At 37.8% G+C, this 18,323-nt stretch overlaps 1 protein-coding gene across 1 annotated transcript in view; it reads left to right on the forward strand.

Annotated features, from left to right (window-relative positions):
- The window catches only part of LOC128737317 (gamma-aminobutyric acid receptor subunit beta), a 166,855-nt gene that overhangs the window by 80,541 nt on the left and 67,991 nt on the right, over positions 1-18,323 (forward strand). Inside the window, exons 3-4 of the mRNA XM_053831934.1 lie at positions 781-848; positions 13,661-13,887. Of these exons, the coding sequence (XP_053687909.1) occupies positions 781-848; positions 13,661-13,887 (295 nt within the window). The remainder of the gene's footprint in view (positions 1-780; positions 849-13,660; positions 13,888-18,323) is intronic.

Consider the following 18,323-nt stretch of genomic DNA (forward strand, 5'->3'; position numbering starts at 1 on the left):
TTTGTACTTTCATCTATTCTCTCTTCACACACAATTCGATTGATTTCCTAATTCTATTATAATTATATGTCATATAGTTAGAAAAATTGTAATTGAATCAAACGCAGGCGATGGGGGCACATTAAACGCTTGTAAAAACGAACAATTTCTCACCACCTTAGGAACGCTGTATTACCAATATATCTATCCTATAGATTTACAGTTAATCGGTATAATGTAAAAAGCTAACCTAGACAGCTGATTTTGACAATTTAGTTGTTTTTATCGGTTTTATTTGGGTTCCAAAAAGATATTCAACCAATCTAGGATTTAAATAAATCTAAAGCAATAATCATGTACTACAGTAAGGTTTTACGTAAATTGCACTAGAACAATATATCTTATTGTCATCGAAAGTTTTTTAGGCTTAAGCTTTACTATCCATTTCCAAAAATAGCAGAAATTAATAAACTAATTGATTTGGTTTTCATAGAAGGATAAACATCAAGAGAACCTAGTAACTTACATAATAATCATTTTCCACTTTTTATTTCCATCAATAAAATAAAACTCAATTCTTCAAAAAAAACTAGTATCAACTTAATAACGATCAAATTATTCTTTTAAGAAATACTATAAACACATCAACGTTCTCCGCGTTATCGACGACCGCAAAGACAAAAAGACAGATATCCTTTCCGCTTATTTAAATAAAATCTACGAACACTAAAAAAAGAAAACAACCGACTGAGCCAAGTAAATGAACAACTATTCATATCGAATTGCACACTCTGATTCCAGGTCCCCCGGTGGAAGTTGGTGTTACAATGTATGTGCTGAGTATCAGTTCGGTGTCGGAAGTTCTAATGGTACTTAACAGCCTTCAAATTACTAGTTACTAATCCACAAATCGAATGTAGCTCCCCGCCACGAGGGAAACCAATTTTCTAATGACTATGCTTACCAGCATGGGCAGCTGTGGGTTGCGGGTCTCGCCTTTGCGAATGGACTTGTTGAACTTCCGCGCTCGAATGAAAGTTCCCCCTAGAATGTTCCGGCCGAGGGCCGTTTCGGAAAACAGAGTACAAAATCCGAACGCCACCACCGCCGCCGCTGTTGCTCCCCGCAATGGAAGGAAGCAAAAGTCCACACGCAAATGCTGAAACCCACACAACTCTTAACATAGTACCTTCTCTGTCTGTTGTTTATGTCAAGTGTGTATGGTACTCGGAAAATAACTGCATAATGCGATATGCTATTTTCATACTGTATTTGACTTATGCATAATCGAACGTGTAAACGCTTTGTATATTAGTTTATGTTCTTACTCAACCTTCAGTTGAAATCGATGAATCGACAAAAGCCATTCTGAGTTAAGTTCATCACGTCCTAACTGTTGAATGTTGTTCTGAGAACGTTTTTAACCACTCGACCGAAACGGAGCAAAAGCTATGTACCACCAAATGTTGAACTGCGAGCTTAAAACTAACTTTTCCGTCAAACGTTGACAACGCCACGTTCAACTTGTTCGACCAACCAACCAAGCTATCAAAACTAAACTCTAGCATCGTTTCGATCAGATCGGATGAAAACGCGTTTCATTCTTTTTTCTGTTATTTTCGTTGTTATCTCACCTTGATTTGCGTCTCACAACCCTGAATACTCTGGTTGTGTGCATGCACGGCAGTACATATATCGTCATATACATTGTAGGAATGTTTTCATTACTTTCCCCGTTTTCCCAATTCGAAAGTTCGGTTCTGCCTTTTTTCCAATTAATTGTTATCTAAATGTGGCAGTATCGTGTAATCTACGGGTCGCTTTCCCATCCCTTGGACTGCTGCAGCTCTCTCCGAATCGAGTACAGCAAATCCAAAGGGTGACCCAAAAGAGGAAAAACAAACAGTTTATCCGATAATAATTTTTTCGTTCAAATTACATTTCTTTTCTAAAGGTTTGTTTAATTGAATCAAAACGATTTGAATGGAGAATGGAAGTGTGAAACCAGCATAAGCAAAGAAGCTATAAAATATATAGATACTTTTTTTCCTAGAAGTAGGCTTTGTGTGGACATACTACCCGTAAATAAAAATCATTTTTTCTGCTTACTGTGACTCAAAACAGGCAAACAAGTCTAATAACCTCAGCAGCAGCCTGTAGTTCTGCTTGCCTGCGCTTTCGAAGTTGACGCTGGAAAGAGCACAGCCAAAATCAAATAGTAAAAATAATCCCAATAGCTAAACAACCAACACAAAGTGCAAATATTTTTGTCCTACCCTGCTGCAGTACAAGTATATACATGCTCATCGTATAACAGTAGTTTTTTAACCCGTAAGATGTGTGCCGCATCTGAAACTATATGCTGCTATGTAAAATGTTTGATGACATGTTTTGGTTTTGTAAAAAAAAACAGTTTTATTTTTTTTCCTTTCGAAACACGTTTGCTGTTAGTGTAATACATATTATAACGGTATAGTTTTCATCACGCTCAAATCCAAGAAAGATACCGAAACGTTCACCAGGTGGATTCATTTCGAAAACCGGAACGATGGAGAGTTGCAATTTCCGGTTCAACGTAAGTTATGTCATCTCCAAGCTGCTACTGTGAAAGCTGTGTGGAATGGAAGGAGGATTGAACCTGTCTGTGACATGTGCGCGACAAAAAAACAAATTTCAGCAATTAAATGTGCACTGAAGCTTTGCTTTTGAATGGAGAATTTCGTGCAGTTATGAAGAAAGCTGTAATCCTATGTTGAAAATATTGGCTTCGTGAAGATCCAATCTAATTTTGGCACTGAGTCTTACTGAAATGAATTAGAATGTCAAATAATTTTTTTCTGTAACGTGAACAGCTTAGAAATTAATTAGAACTCATTTTGGTCGACATATTGATTCTACTAAAAGAGAGAGCATGTGGCGTATTTCTTTTTCGTTTTCGTTCTACGAGTTTTTCATTTTCATACCCGATGAGCGCCTTTGCAGGCTGTTATCAAACAACCATGTTTAACAAATTTTGATCATAAATAGTTTTTGAACAGTTTTTGAAAAGCTTCTGGCCGGTTAGCGTTACGAAGCCCGCTCTCGTGTGATCTAATTTTTACACATGCGCGCTCTCATTCTAACAACCACAATTGCAAGAGCATTTGCTTTTGGACTCATTTTCTTAGTGTTTCCATGCACTGCGACGAATTTTTGCAAATGGATATATAGCGGGGCTACCCTGTATGGTATAAAGTCATTTGGCCATCTCACCCTGAATCGTCTAGGAAAACGATTATTTGGTCATAAAATGATGTTTATGCCTAACGGGTTATCGATCGCTCGTCATTGCAACGCAACAGTCGATACCACATCGCTCGCGACGGCCCGCACTCTTACCCGCGTGTGTAAGCGAGGACGTAAAATGAAAAAGAAAAATAGAAATAAAACATGATCTGTATCCATACAACCTAGTATGCCGCTCGAGCTCACGAGTTGTTGTCGTTGGCTTGCCTTGTAAGCGGATTGCTACAGCAAGACACTACGAGGCTGTGCGCTGGCGAGTGTGTAGGTAGCGGAATGTATGCATACACAGCACCAGCAGATGTTTATCGTACACGTTCATCAGTGGAGTAAAGACCCAGAACCTTCAAATAAACGGCTCCTCAAAAAGAACCACGGTTCTTCAAAGTTACCCGAAGGTGACACGAAGTTGGGTTCGTGAATCGTAATGTACCAAACAGCTTGGCGGATATTTGAACCGTGAACCGCTCAATCGCTTTGAATCGGTTCGCAGCAGCAAAAGAACGATTCGGAGCCGCTCACACAAAAGATCTATTTTGCCCAGCTCTAGTTACAACAAACGTTTCTGCTCTTCTCTTATGGGCCGACAACAAATCCTGCCCCAGATGAAAAAATGTCAATGAGGTGTTCGCACCAGCTGTAATTTAAGTGGCGCATGCTTTAGTTTCAGCTTTGTAAATACAGAGTGTGTATGGAGTAAACTGTAGTTCTCACAAGAGAAATATGGCGTCTTGACAGAGACCTGGTTTTCGTTACAGACGAAATAACGCGCTTATAGTATTGGATGCTTCTAAAATGCAAAGCAAAGCCTAGGCGCTTCATTCCGTTATCGAAACTTGACCTTCTATTCTTATACGACAGATTTCGCTATTGGTATGGCTCAATTAACACTAACAGCTTCTACTAGTCGGGATTCTAACAGACAACGACTGGCTTATTAGATCAGCATCGTACCTCTGGACCAGTTGGCCTTTCAGTTTCCTCTCAATTGAAAGGATGCTTCTATGACGCTCAAAAATAACATTTCTGGTAATTTGTACCTAAAGATGCGTCCAGAAAATAGATTGTTTCGTGTGCGGAAATATCTGCTTCGTGTTATGTTAGAGCTGTTGAGAGAACAAAAGATTTCATTGAAAATTTTAAGTCCTCGGGCAGTATTGAGACTGATAAAACTGACATAACGGTTTCATTGATGTGCCCTGCACACCGCTAAACGAAGCTCTATTTCTACTTGAAGACTTCATGTATAAGCATTTGTGGCTCGAGAAGCACGTTCGTCACAATCGTGTGAAAGAAGGCTTGCTCCATCACCATCATAACGATTGCAATTGGAAATTCAAAATTACATTAAACTAATTCGACTTTGCATAGGTGATTTTTTTATTTCTGGTCAACTCTATGAACAAACCAAAGAAGTACCAATGGGAAATCTGCTTGTCTCAATTATTATTGCGAGAAACATAGAAACATAGAAAAATAAAAAATACAGTGACATATCCTGCATTTTAGGCTGAGCGGTCCATTTTAAGCGTTTCCAGTCACTCCTTACAAGGAGATTTCGTTCGCCTTACACTCAAGTACTTTTTTACACGGTTTGTTTTTTCGAATATTAAGAATGGTGCAACTTGGGGACCATTCATTTATTCCTCAATACATTTGGGAGAGACCCGACATTCGTCACGTGTTTTGTAAATGGTCTCTAAGTTGCACAATTCTTGAGTAGTCGAAAAACACAAACCGTGTAAAAAAGACCGATTTTTGAAGATAGATTAGTCTACCAAAAATAATAGTTTAAATAATATAGCACTTGAAAATAAAACTGTGTAGTTAATGGTTGTCTAAAACTATAGTTGTAAAATTAGCAACTGAAAACTACATGACTCCGCACCTTTTAGTTTGGTTACTCAATTATACAAATTATACAAATTGAAGTATTTCCAGGTATGGCCGGCAGGCGGTAGGTAGAGGCTTAGGATGGCTAGAGAAATGTTGGGTGCTTTTTCCTAGTTGCCTTCCCCATTTCATATCCTCATTTAACAAAAAATATCTGAGGAAACAAAAAATTTTATGACGATTTTTCTATTTTACGATTATACGATTCAATTTCTATGTTTATTATAAAACGCTAACAGAAGCTATAACGAAGTTTCCCATGGGCACTTCTTTGGTTTGCTCATAAAATCTACTTTTCAGAGAGATTTTTTTTTAAATTATCAAAATTCAAAATTAGTGGTTTGAGACGAAGAATGTCATGAAATTTTACATACGCGCATAGTTAATGGACTTATTTATGAAATTTTTGTCACTGTAGTGAATGATGAAAAAAATCTGTTCTAAGGCGCTTGGTTAAAAAGTTCTGAACTTTTAAAATAATACCCAAGAAATTTAAAAAATCCGCTTTGATTTTTCCATCCACGTGGCCTCTCAAGAGAATCCAACAGTCGTTTTCTCTCTTTGCGTTCATATTGTAGAGTGTAAACTGTAAACTGACTGGGAGCATAAGGTGACGTATATTTTCGTTTATCTTTTTGTTTCCAAAACGAGTTGATCGGAGTTGATCCGACGCAAGCAAAATGTTCGTTTGTGACCGACTTCTTCCATGCACAAGTAGTGGTTGTTTTTTGCTAGTATTGAATCATACGATAGGTTGCTTTTCGTTAATTTGGTGATTGTCAGTCGATTGACTGTTTTGCAGTCATTTGCGGCTCTAAACGGTAAAGGAAGCTTAATCGAAACGAAAATGTAAAAAAAAAAAGATCAAAACGCATTCGTTCTGCTGTACAATCAGAGGTATGATCGAACGAAGGGTGACGTGTACTGTGCATAGCGTTCGAAATCCAGCAAAAAACAGACGCAACAGAAATTGATGAACAGTGGGACTGCAGTAGAATGAAAGGGTCGGTAAAAGCCCTCGTCTTAAGTACCAATTCTAAATATTATTAATTTCACCAGGATTTCCTGATAACCGCTATAAAACTGCCTTCCAATCAAGGGGCCTACTCTTCAGAATGTTTTTAAAATCTTTTTAAGAATCAGGTTATAAGTAATCGTATCACGCTGTGCAGAAAGTAGCAATAAAACCGATTGTGCTTTTCGTTGCTTGATCACTGCCGCCATAATTTAACAAAGCTTTTCGCTACAAAGTAATAAAGCATACAGCTTGTTGTGGTAAAAAGCTAAGTCAGTCAATCAGATTTGTTAACTTTTAAATACATCTATGAGTTAAAGTTTTACTGTCAGATCATCCTGATCGATTTGTTTTATAGCGATAGTGATAAATTTTCAGCAGCCTCTGTAGTTGTGCAGCATACGCGCATTAAATTTTATCGTATCATATTGGTATGATGATAAAATCCACGCGCCCTCGAAATTTTTGCGGTTTTTGATAAGGCCATTACAAATAGTTAAAAAAGTTTTTGTCCCTCCGGTGTTGGGAGTCTGAATGGGGGGGGGCGAAAAAAAAAACAAAGAGAATTTTTTAATCGAGCAAAAAAATATAGATTTTAGGCATTTTTATTTAAAGTTTAAACGTGAAAACCAATCTTATTCTTGCTTTTAATAAATACGTCAAAAATCTACAAACAAAAAGACAAAAACAAAAGAAAATTTTTTTGGCCGAGTTTCGGAAATTCCACTGTTTGAACTTCCATTTCTATTTCGTGCTAGAAGTGTTGACTGTGAAGTGAGTGAACGAGTTACTCATTTTTTGAGTTTTCAGGCTGTAGAGCCCAGATAATTGATTTTATATAAAAAAATTAACTCATATCCTACAAATTATTTTTTTGCCCCCCGATTTTTCAAGCCAATTTTGGTGTTGGGGGGAACAAAAACTTTGAAAATGATTTGCAATGGCCTAACTGGTTGTTTGACAAAATAAATATTTTCCAGCTGACTCATTTTAGTTGCTTCCTGCGACATGAAAATCGATTGATAATATTATCTTTCTGCTACACAGTTTGCTATGATGAAGTTTTGTTTGTGAGCTAAAAATAATATACCTACGAATATTGCTATATGGCCTCGCATGAAAAATTGATTTCAATGTTGAACTGAAATATTCTTCATAATAGCAGCAATAAATCTGTTTGGTCACGGTGTTACCGTTTTAAAAGCTCTGTGAAACAACATTTATTGCAATTATAAAACAACATTTCACAGATAGTAAAATCAATTGGGATTGGTGCGTCATATTGTATTGCTACGCCCCATTGCTACGTATAGTAAGTTTATAAGAGACGTGGTGCAACCAATTAGTTTTATCGTGGTAATATAAGGAACCACAATAAATTTGCTTTATTAACAGTTTTATTATATGATTTTATAGCTGGTTATAAGTGTGTTTTGATGCATATCCTCTTGGTATTGCGTAATAAAACCAGAAGTAGTAATTATTACCGCTAAAAACCTTTATAAAATTCAAGTAAAACTGAGTGGCTTTAGAATTGATACTTGGGCAGCTACGTGGCCGTTGCGGAAAATATTGTGACAACCTTTATTCAACTGATATTTTCTTGGATAATTGAGAAAATTTTATTGCATCCTTATTGAAAAATTAGCTTTACGACGCATGATTCAAGAGTTATAACCTTTTGAAGTCAGCGATGTCCGAAATTTTCTGGGAAATCAGGAGCCTTCGATTTATTTTTAAATATTGTTTTCAATAATAAGTCCACTATGTTCGTATGCAAAATTTCATTAAAAATGAGACCTTGAGCTTAAACCTACGCGATAGTTATAAAAAATACGTACTTTGCAGCAGTTTTTCTCAACAAACCTAAGAAGCACCCATGGGAAACTCCCTCCTGGCTTCCATTAGCGTTTTAAGAATAATTAGCTTTCGTTTGTAATGGATTTTGAGCTCGAAATTTTCAAAAATCCCCCAATTGCAAGACCGAACCGAAATTTAATTTCGAAATTGTTAGACTAATAATCTACCGTTACTCACATAACAGTTCCATTTTCTATGGAGTTTCCTATATCCAGCCTGTCAGGCACCGCTGCTCTATTGATAGGTAGAATCATACTCGAAACCGGTTTGCGAAAAAGGTAGATATACTTGCTTCTAAAAACTAGAAGTGTTGTGTCTACTTTATTCCGATATAACACGATAATTGAACAAATTGAAACTCCACTTAAATTGGTATTTATTCAGAAAAATGCTGATATTTAACTGATATTAAAATTTACAAATTCCAGTTTTAATCCAAATTTAAGAAGAATCATGATTCGACAATTCAATAAGTTGACATTCACCCGACAAAAAGGGCCATTATTTTTTATCCCTAAATAATAACTTATACTGGCTTGAACTACTTAGTTTTTAGTTTAAAGTCCACTTCAGCAGGTTTCAATGAGTGGAAATGAATTACATATTTACAGAAATTGAAAGAAATTCATAACAGATGACCATGCGCCTCCATTGGTTAACAATGAATGCAGTCGCCCTTTACTTTGATACAATTGAGCAGCATAATCTTAGAAATAAAATCTGGGCTTGATGAATGGTACGTTTAGCAAATGAATTGCTATTTTTATTACTCAATGGACATCTATTTGTTAGGCTGTGAAACATGAGAAAAATGTCACAACAAAGCTTTGAATGTTTTTGTATTCACAGTTCCTCACAAATCTACACGAAACCTTATATTTGCTAGATCGATTTTCTGTTACATTCACCTCGAATGAATATTACTGTTATTGTCGCACTGATAATACGAGTGTCATGCAAAAAAAATCTATCAAGTAGAAAATAAATAAAGATTGAAGCAATTACAGTTCAGCAACCTGCTCACTTAGCACGCATGATTTTTAAACTGTGCTTGTGTAGCTTTTCGATAACAACAGCATCGCCTGACTTTCGAGCTTTTTAGCAGCTAAATATAGTCCAGCATCAAACCCGCAGACAATTGCCGTAATTCCGTTATATTGCAGCACTCGAGTACAAATTGTTCCGCATAAAAACAAACTATTATTGAGCTTCCGAGGCCGGTGGAATCTCAAACATAAACTTCAAGACCATCAGCGTGTCTTCAAGAAATCAAATCAACATGCACCCGTCCCGGGGACCGCGCATCGAGACTCTCCCAGGCCGCAACTGGCGAACGCTTCGGTATCTTTCTTCGTTACCCTGTAAATCACCATCATTATCATTAGTGGAAACCAAATCAAAATATTATTGATATATCTATATATACATATTGTATTGAGTTTGTGTTGGAAAGCAAAGCAATATAACTAATAATATCGACCAAACAAAGTCTCGTCTAGAATCAACTGCCCGGAGTAATCTCCACACATATTATTTACAATCGAAGATATGCAAATTGCCGAGAGCAAAACCAACAGCAACAGAAACAATGCTGAAAAACAAACGAACAATGTATGCGTACAATAAAACAATTATAAATACTGTCACTACAGGACGTGACCCATTGCCCGCCTGCAAAATTTGATTTGTAACATTTTCGTTCTTGTTTTCTTCATTCCTTTTTACCTTCATAAGTAAAGCTGTTGTGTTTGTACATTTTTTCATTTTAGCATATTATATCTTTCATTCCGATCGCTGCGTTTTGTGGTATTTTCATATTTATGTGTGTGTTCTTTCTATTAATTTCGTATGAACTAAAGTCGTTCCTAGATTTACACGTTTGCTCTAGGAAACGTTTCAACTCTGTCTGAAAAACTTGATTGAAATCAGGACAGCTATGAAGCAGCCTGCGGCCTTGCTACTTCCGTTCCTACTACTACTACTACTACTCAACTAATCGAAGCTGAAAAACCAATCACTGTTTTGTATGTCTTTACTGTCCCTGTAACTATCTCTATCAACTCTGTTTCTATTAATAACTTAGACTCTCTATCTCTGCCGACTACCTAGATAGTATAATTTGAATGAGTTTCTTTCCATTCTTTTTGGGCCGCTACTAACTATCTCAAACTATCTATCTCGAAGCAATTTTCCACGTACATATGTGTCGTCGTTCTTTGCGAAAGCGTGCGAACTTTTACAGAACTGTGCCCGAGCGTTAAAGAAAAACATTTCCAACTGTCGTGTCACGGTACTGTTCGGTTCAGTGCAACTGCTGGCTCTATCGAGAGCAGCTTTACGTTTTGGTGTGACAATCAAAACTTTCCCACGTCAATATTGATAAGCCAAAAAAGAAAATATGAACACGATTGTGATGCCATCACTGAGAATCGTTCGCAAGAATTCCGGTTTAAAATGTTCGTACGGTTGAAATGACACTGCGATAAGTGTTTCGACATTCCTTCTTTTAAAACGAATCGAATCTTTGCTGAAACCGCTTAAAGTGTGCTCTAGATATTGGATTTAGTATTTTGATTTCCCAAGCTCCCTAACAACTGCTTCGATGTTTCACTTACTCTAACTTATCGTTTTTATTTTACGACTACTTTTTTTGCGTTTACTCAAGTTTCTTCAAAAGTGTTCGCATGAAGCTCTGCAAGACCGAATCAACCCAGCAAAACCGGTTGAATTACTTACGAGAACGGCAGAACCAATTGTGAACCAATTCGTGACAGACGGTCCGATCCTCCGATCATGTTTGGTGTACATATCACTTGAATTGTGTTTCCGTATTTCTGTATCATGCTCAAATTCCCTGCGTCAGTCAGAACCGGAAGGACTGCAGCACTGCAGTCAGTACGCAAACAGAACAAGCAACTTTGGGAAAAACACTGCTACTGCTAGCTAAATAGTACAGACTGCGCTGCATTGCTTTTACTCTAAACTCTCTAAACGCCAAGCAAGAATGTGTTTGATTGCCAGGAATGGCCCATTGTCAATGTTCAATTATCTTCTTAGCAGTTTGAATCATATTTCGAGACAGAGAGAAAGAAGGGAGAGAGCGTAATGTTGGCAGCTGGACACGGAGGATGCAACTTTTGTCATCCCGTTCGATCACTCAACCCTTCTCCGTTCAAAGGTAGAACGGAACATGATGTGCCGTGGAGCAGTGGAACTGGGACAATCGGGCAAAGTTTTAATTACAGTTAAACACTAATAGAAAAAACGGAGAATGAGTTTTTAAATATTTTATAGAACAGATAAATCAACAAAGTTTTACTTGTTTAGAAATGACGTTTAAATCGTTCAGTAATTCAAGGAAAAATATCAAAACCACTCAATTTAGAATGTATTGAAACTACTGTTTATGAGTCATATTTAGAGCGTCCTTTGAGTCCATGCATTTCTAGACTTACTTAGGAAAATTAAATTGAATAATCCGATAAATAAAATTGAATGGGTTTCAAAACGATTTTAATGCTTTTGAAGCAATGAACCTAAACCAAAATATTTTTTCACAAATTCTTGTTAAGGTTAGGAAAATGTAATCTTTTATTTCTGCTAATTTAAATTACTCTTACTATGTCTCTCAAAATAGATGCCATACTAGCTAAATTAAGGATGGAGCAGAAATAGTTCTGTGCATTGCGGCAAAACCATCAGAAAGGTGATTTTGGTCGCAAATCTACCGTCACATTCGTACCTATCACATTCCTTCTGCACAGAACCACTACCTATAGTGACGGAGAAATCTCCATCCAAAGGAATCTGACTCTGCCAGCAAAATGTAATTCCGTTTCAAGCCATTTCCAACGACTCGAACGCTATTCCATTGCTCCACATCCAGTGCACATCATGTGCTCTCCGATTTCAACAAAAAAAAACTTTGTTCTGCTGCCAACTTCATCCGACAGACAATACAAAGGATATTGCGCTCTTTGCTACTGCCAAATCACACACATAAAAAAACGTGTATGTATAAATACTTCACTGCGACAGAAGCAAGGCCCGGAAAAGAAGCTCTCCAAGCTACCCACAAACATAATATAAATACTTGCGCTTATCTACGAACTCCCCTGGTTGAGCAACCACCACCAAAAAGTGCCACCCAGCCAGAAGAGAGAAAAAAACCTCCACACTAATCATCATCATTCACCTCCCTCTCCCGCCAGTCTCCCAGGTTCATCCCCTAATTGAATAGGACAAAAGCCTCCGATGATCACCCCATTTTGCATGCCATCCTCATTCTGTACTAGTCTCGCACATATCCGGGCAACAACATAACTAACTAGAGTGTCTGTGTTTAGTTCGTTTCCACTTGCGACCACACTTTTCACACTTGGCAACCTATTTAGTGCAACCGCCATCATCACAAAAAATAACCGTTAGCAGCGACAGCAACAATCACAGTAACAACTAAAAACCAATAAAACCAACATATATCCGCTCACTCTCCATTGCTTATTATCGTTTGTCTTATACTGGTTTCTAAGTTCTGATAGCATCATTATCATTTCCTTTGAAGATTAAAAAAAATAATATATAATCATAAATCCAAACAGATATAATATCAGTCCACAATTCTCTGAAGGATGTACAATTTTCGTTTCGTTTTTTTGTCGTGTTAAAACCTAGTGTAGTTTGCCTTCTGACGAAAGCATCCGTTTTGCGCTACTTTTCTCGTTTGTGTGTGCGTCTACATATATATATCTATATATCCTATGACCGAACCGACTTACCGGACGTCAAAGTCATACTTATCCTAGAGCAGAGAAAAAAAACCCGCGCTGTATGGCGCGCAATAGAAGATGTTCTCTATAATTAAAATTAAACTCGGAAGAACTTTTTTATCTGCGAAGCCAGCATCCCTGGCAATCGAACGGTAATGAGTTAAGATCCTTTGATTTACCCGTTCTCGCGCGCGCACAGGACCGGCTGTGTGCAATGACGAAAAAAAACTAAAGCATAAAAGCATTCTCTAACGAGGTTTGCGTTCGAATGACGTTGACAAATGAATGAAAGCTCTTCGTTTTAATTTTAATTATGGACCATTCTCTCTCACTCCCTCGGGGCGCTCGTTTGTGTTGTTATCGGATTTTCCGTTTGTATCCAATGTTTTTCCTCTTCTGTTTGCTTATAGGAATTTGTATTCATATTGGTGTGCAATTTTTTCGTTATCAGTATGTTTGTCCCACAAGCCAAATTAAGCAATAATGAAATGCAATTATTATAACCAAATTGGACCTTACGCAGTTAAAAATTGAAAGTTCCCGCAAATGTAACCGTTGGTTTTTTCTTCTCTCTTCTTCTCTTTTATTCCCCTGCCAAAATCAATCGAAACGAAAACAAAAACATTACGAAAATCCGCAAACACAAATGTCGTCAAACATCGGTCTCGTCGTCGGCGTCATCATCCGTCGGAAACCGCAACGGCTCATCCCGGGCTCGCAAACTGTCCCCTCCGACGAACGAATCAAACCGTCTAAAACGTCTAACCCCCTAAACACAACCGATTCAAAACAAAAATCAACAACAAAAACTTTGTAATTAAAAAAAATCACAAATCACGGAAAATTTTCTCAAACCAAATAGGATTTCACATTGGATTTTTACTTTCGACAATTTTGGACTGATCCACGTTTAGCTTACAGAAAAAGGCCGGGTGTAGAAACACTGTCAGTTGGATCTGAGTTCATTAAGAATATTTGGGTACCCGACACGTTTTTTGTAAACGAGAAACAATCATACTTTCATATAGCGACTACTAGTAATGAATTTATAAGAATACATCATTCTGGATCTATAACTAGAAGTATTCGGTAAGATATTGTATTCTCTCTCTCACACTCACACCTACACACAAACTGTGAATCCCTCACCACCTTTCAACCTAGCCACTCCCCTACACACGGTGTTATAGAATGTTTAGTTAAAGCTGTTCAACACACTTTCCCAAACTATCCTATCTCACGATGATTGTTACTACCGACCCCTAAAACAGACTCCAACCCAACTATTGTAACTTATGCTAACTATCTTTCTACAAAAAAAACAGAGCAAGCAAAATAAGAGGTTGAATCAAATTAAGAATATCGCAGGAAGCTAGCTTCGGAACTATCAAACTTTTTTGTGACGAACCACTGTAATCCTTAACGATAATTAAAATCTTTTTACGAATAGAGACAGACAGCAGTGCTATGGGTAAATTATGCCTACGTACAAGCAATTTCTTAGCGGGTTTTACAACCAGGAAGAAAAAAAAACAAACGAGGCATAAAGAATCAATCGCAATCAACCGGCGAATTGGCTTTGATCTTGATTGGGAAAATTGAATCCGAAAAAAAAGCCAGCACACGCCAGCAGCGCAAAATGGAACCACAATAACTATCCCCTAGGGTGAATGGGGGGAAGGACGAAGGAGAGGAGCAATTTGATTGAACTCGAAGTGCGGATTGAAACAGATTATGACTCTGCGTGTGGGAATTTTGACAGAAAAAAACATGTTGCCAATATCCCGGTCGAACACATTCTAATAATTCAGCAGTTTTTAAAAATTTCAGCAGGTTTTGTTCAAAACTTGTACACTTTTTCCCTGCGGAAAGTGTTTTGATCGGTATCATTTATTTGATGCCTAGGCTACTTTCCTGTACTAAGTTAAGGTCTCAAAAATCATCATTTTTGTCTCTATTTGCCTTTATACCCTCTTTCGAATCTCATAGCTTTTGAACCACTAAATCGATTTAATGACTTTAGTACTAAAGTAAAAGTATTTTAATGCAATTTGGTAAAAATATTTGATGGAAGCTCAGCTTAGTCTTTATATAAGGACTAAAGGTTGCGCTTCGTTAGGCATAAATAGATTAGACATAATGGGTGTAAGAATGAACGATAGGAATAACGAACGTTAGGCATAATCTACAATATTTCGTTTTCCCAAAAAATGCGCACTTGAGTCAATCATGGCTCGGTGAGAATATAGTGTGAACGGGGCCGACCATTTAGCATAAAGTCATTTGGCATAATGCCATTTCAGGGTGGTTCAGGGCAAGCGACCGCAAGGTGGCCTAAAGTTATTCATTTTCCTAGTTCTATCGACATTAGTTAATTTCTTCTAGACCTCGCAACAACTCTCTGTATATGCAAAACTGACTCACCCTGTCTTTTTCAACTGAGTCTATTTGGTCTCTTGCAAGTTGATGGCATATAGCTTGTTCAGACCATGCCTATCGACCATTATGCCTATCGTCCATTATGCCTAATGTTCATTATGCCTAATGTCCATTATGCCTAACATCTGTATGCGTATCGTCCCAAATGCAATGGAGGTAAATTCAAATCAAAGAGACAACTGTTTTTTGAAGAGCTTGTATTTTTCTGCAAATGTTTAAAATTCCACAAGCTATAAATTTTCGATTTTGAAACGAAGTTTTTTTTAAATTCAGTTTCGATAATTCAACGAAGGCGCATGGTATTTTATTTTCACCACTCGGAATCTGATAATTCTAGCAAGTATATTCACGTTTATGGTTTATATTTGCCAGAAATATCCGTTTTCATGTAACTGGAAGAAAAACATACTATCTGTCTCCATTGCGTTATCGGGACATATTTTTTTAAGAAGTTGTATCTTAAGAATCAAAAATATACATCTCCGAATTTTTTATATTCCTAAAAACATTCATACCTTTTGGACCACAGAACCGATTTTCTTGATTTTGGTGGCAAATAAAAGGTATTTTGGTGAGCTTTTCCGTAAAAATTTTGGGTTACAGCTCGCAAAATTTATAATAACAAAGCTTCAAAATAAGAGAGGGTTCTGTAGCCGCATGGTTACCGAGTCTGTTTTGACAAGCGAATGATCGTGGGTTCGAATCTGAGTAGAATCAGGCCATTCGATGTCAAATGAACTTCAGGATAGGTCTATTCTCAGATCCCTCATTACCCTTCCTTTGTGCTGAATTCCTGAATTCTGTATTAGCCCAAAGAAGACTCTCGACAGCGCAAAAAGTCAGTCTTATACTTAAACGCGGTCAAAAAAATGGCTGTCGATAAAAAAGGGTCAAGTCTTAGAAAGACGTTTATGCTCAAGGCTTTGCTTTGCTCGAAAAAATTGACAACCCTGCTTGAAGGCGTATATGAAACGCATTCAGTGCATACAGTTTCATCCCTGGTAGTATTCATTCATCTGTCAGCCAATGTACACGACTACTGAGCTGCTGACAGCGTTTGTCTTTCTCAGTTTCCTTTCCTTCAAAACAATTCATTCATGAATTGCAGTGCTGAATCATTGCTCGTCTTTTTTCTTGATCTTGACTGACCTTTTACCCAGCAAACATTTTCGTACGTATATCAAAGTGACAAATATGATATATGTACCGATATATATCTAGAAAAATCGCATTCGATGCACGAAACCAGCATATGCGTACTGTTTTGGAGGCGATATACGTACTGCAAATTATATGAAAACAATTCACATTCATAAGTATTTGTGTACGATGAAATCCGAATCAACATGGTCAGTTCCGTAATGCTATACAATTCTGTGACAAAAATCGTATGTGAATCACTTTTACTATCATTTTATACGAATAAATATAAACTAGGATGCACCTTATTAAGCTTTATATACGATTTCGAGCTCGATTAGCGATATTTAAGATGATTTTCGCACATTATTATACGATTTGTGGTTTGCAGGGTAGTTTTTCAGTTTTAAAACATGTATAGTATATTGGGATTTTTTGGTTTTCAAACTATGAAACCACGTAGAAACGAATACTTTTTATGATTCGATTCGAAATTGATTTTGTGGTTCAAAAATTATGAATTAAATTAAAAATTAAAGAAATTTAAAAGTGAAATGATGATTATTTGGACCAATTTAAAAGTGGGAACATAAACGCTGAATAAAGAAAAGCATCTAAAATTTTCTGAAGGAAACCACGCACACAATTATATTGGGCAAAACCTACGCACTTTTAACAGATTTGTTATAAACGCCGTCCGGTGCGACACGGCTGCCACCCGTCCAGATAGGCACCACAACGGGTACTTTTGATAATAGAACGCACTGGCGTTGCTACATATTGGCACGCTCCCCGAAAATGCAAAAACCCGATCAAAGTGCTTTGTCTTCGGTTAAGCACCAGTGAGCACCGTACCAACGACGGCTTGCATTATTTCGTTCCTTGCTTTCTTTCTTATTCGTTCATATTTGGTGTAGGTGACTGAGTTGTCAGGACGTGCGGACTCCGTTCTCTAGCCGTGCTCTAGCAGGTGCCGGCTGGTGTAAGCTGGCACGGTTTCGCTCGCAAACCAAAAGAACCTATGTAACTGCTTGGTGCGGTACGGTAAAAACTTATGAACGGTAGCGGGTGCCTTCCACAATGCCGTGTTTGTGTCATATCAGCTGCTGCTGCTCAGCAAAAATTATCGAATTTTTGGCCCGAAGCAGCCCAAAGGGCACCTAACACGCATAATACTGTACCGAACTGAAAAAATCGGCACTGAGGTGCGGTATCACATTAGTTCGAACGAGAGCAGGCGAAATACACCGAAACCGGGAGCGTGTGACCTATGAACGGAGGGGAATGTTTTAGCACGGTTACCGGAGCGGTGCGTGCTTTCTCAAGTCTGCCACTTAGAGCGATACGGTTGTTACTGATTCATGTATGCACCGCACCAGCTACATTTGATAATTGAACGCAATGTCGGTGCTATGTACTGGCTCGCTACCTAAGAAAAAAAGAACCCGAGTGCGGTGCTTTGGGCTTCGACTTGGCACCAATGGACACGGTGTCAGTGAACCTGATTTCATTTACATTTTCTTATTTTGTATACGTGTGTAATATATTCTGGGCTCCGTACTCTAACTCGATATGACCCGGTAAATTGGCACGGTGTTAAGGGTCAAACAGAATGCTGCGTCATTGCGTCCGACAGTGTTATTCTAACTGTTTTCCCAAGGGTTTACTGTCAAATTGGCGCTGACGGATGCGCTAACTCAGAGCATTCTGTTTGGCCCTTTACTCATAAGTTTGGTGCTCGGTGCGATACGGTAGCAACCTAAATATTTATGAACGGCAGTGCGTATTGGTATTGGAATTAAATTGAGAGCGGTTTTAAACGTTGGAGTTCATTTGCCACTCAACGGCAGTGCGTGCCTTTGACAAATGAAGGCGAATGAATAAATTGATCGGCAGCCGTCCTCTGGGACGGTGCCGCACAGTGCACTAGGAACGCTTATAGCACC

Source organism: Sabethes cyaneus, chromosome 2 (assembly GCF_943734655.1).
Source record: "Sabethes cyaneus chromosome 2, idSabCyanKW18_F2, whole genome shotgun sequence".
NCBI classification, from domain to species: domain Eukaryota; kingdom Metazoa; phylum Arthropoda; class Insecta; order Diptera; family Culicidae; genus Sabethes; species Sabethes cyaneus.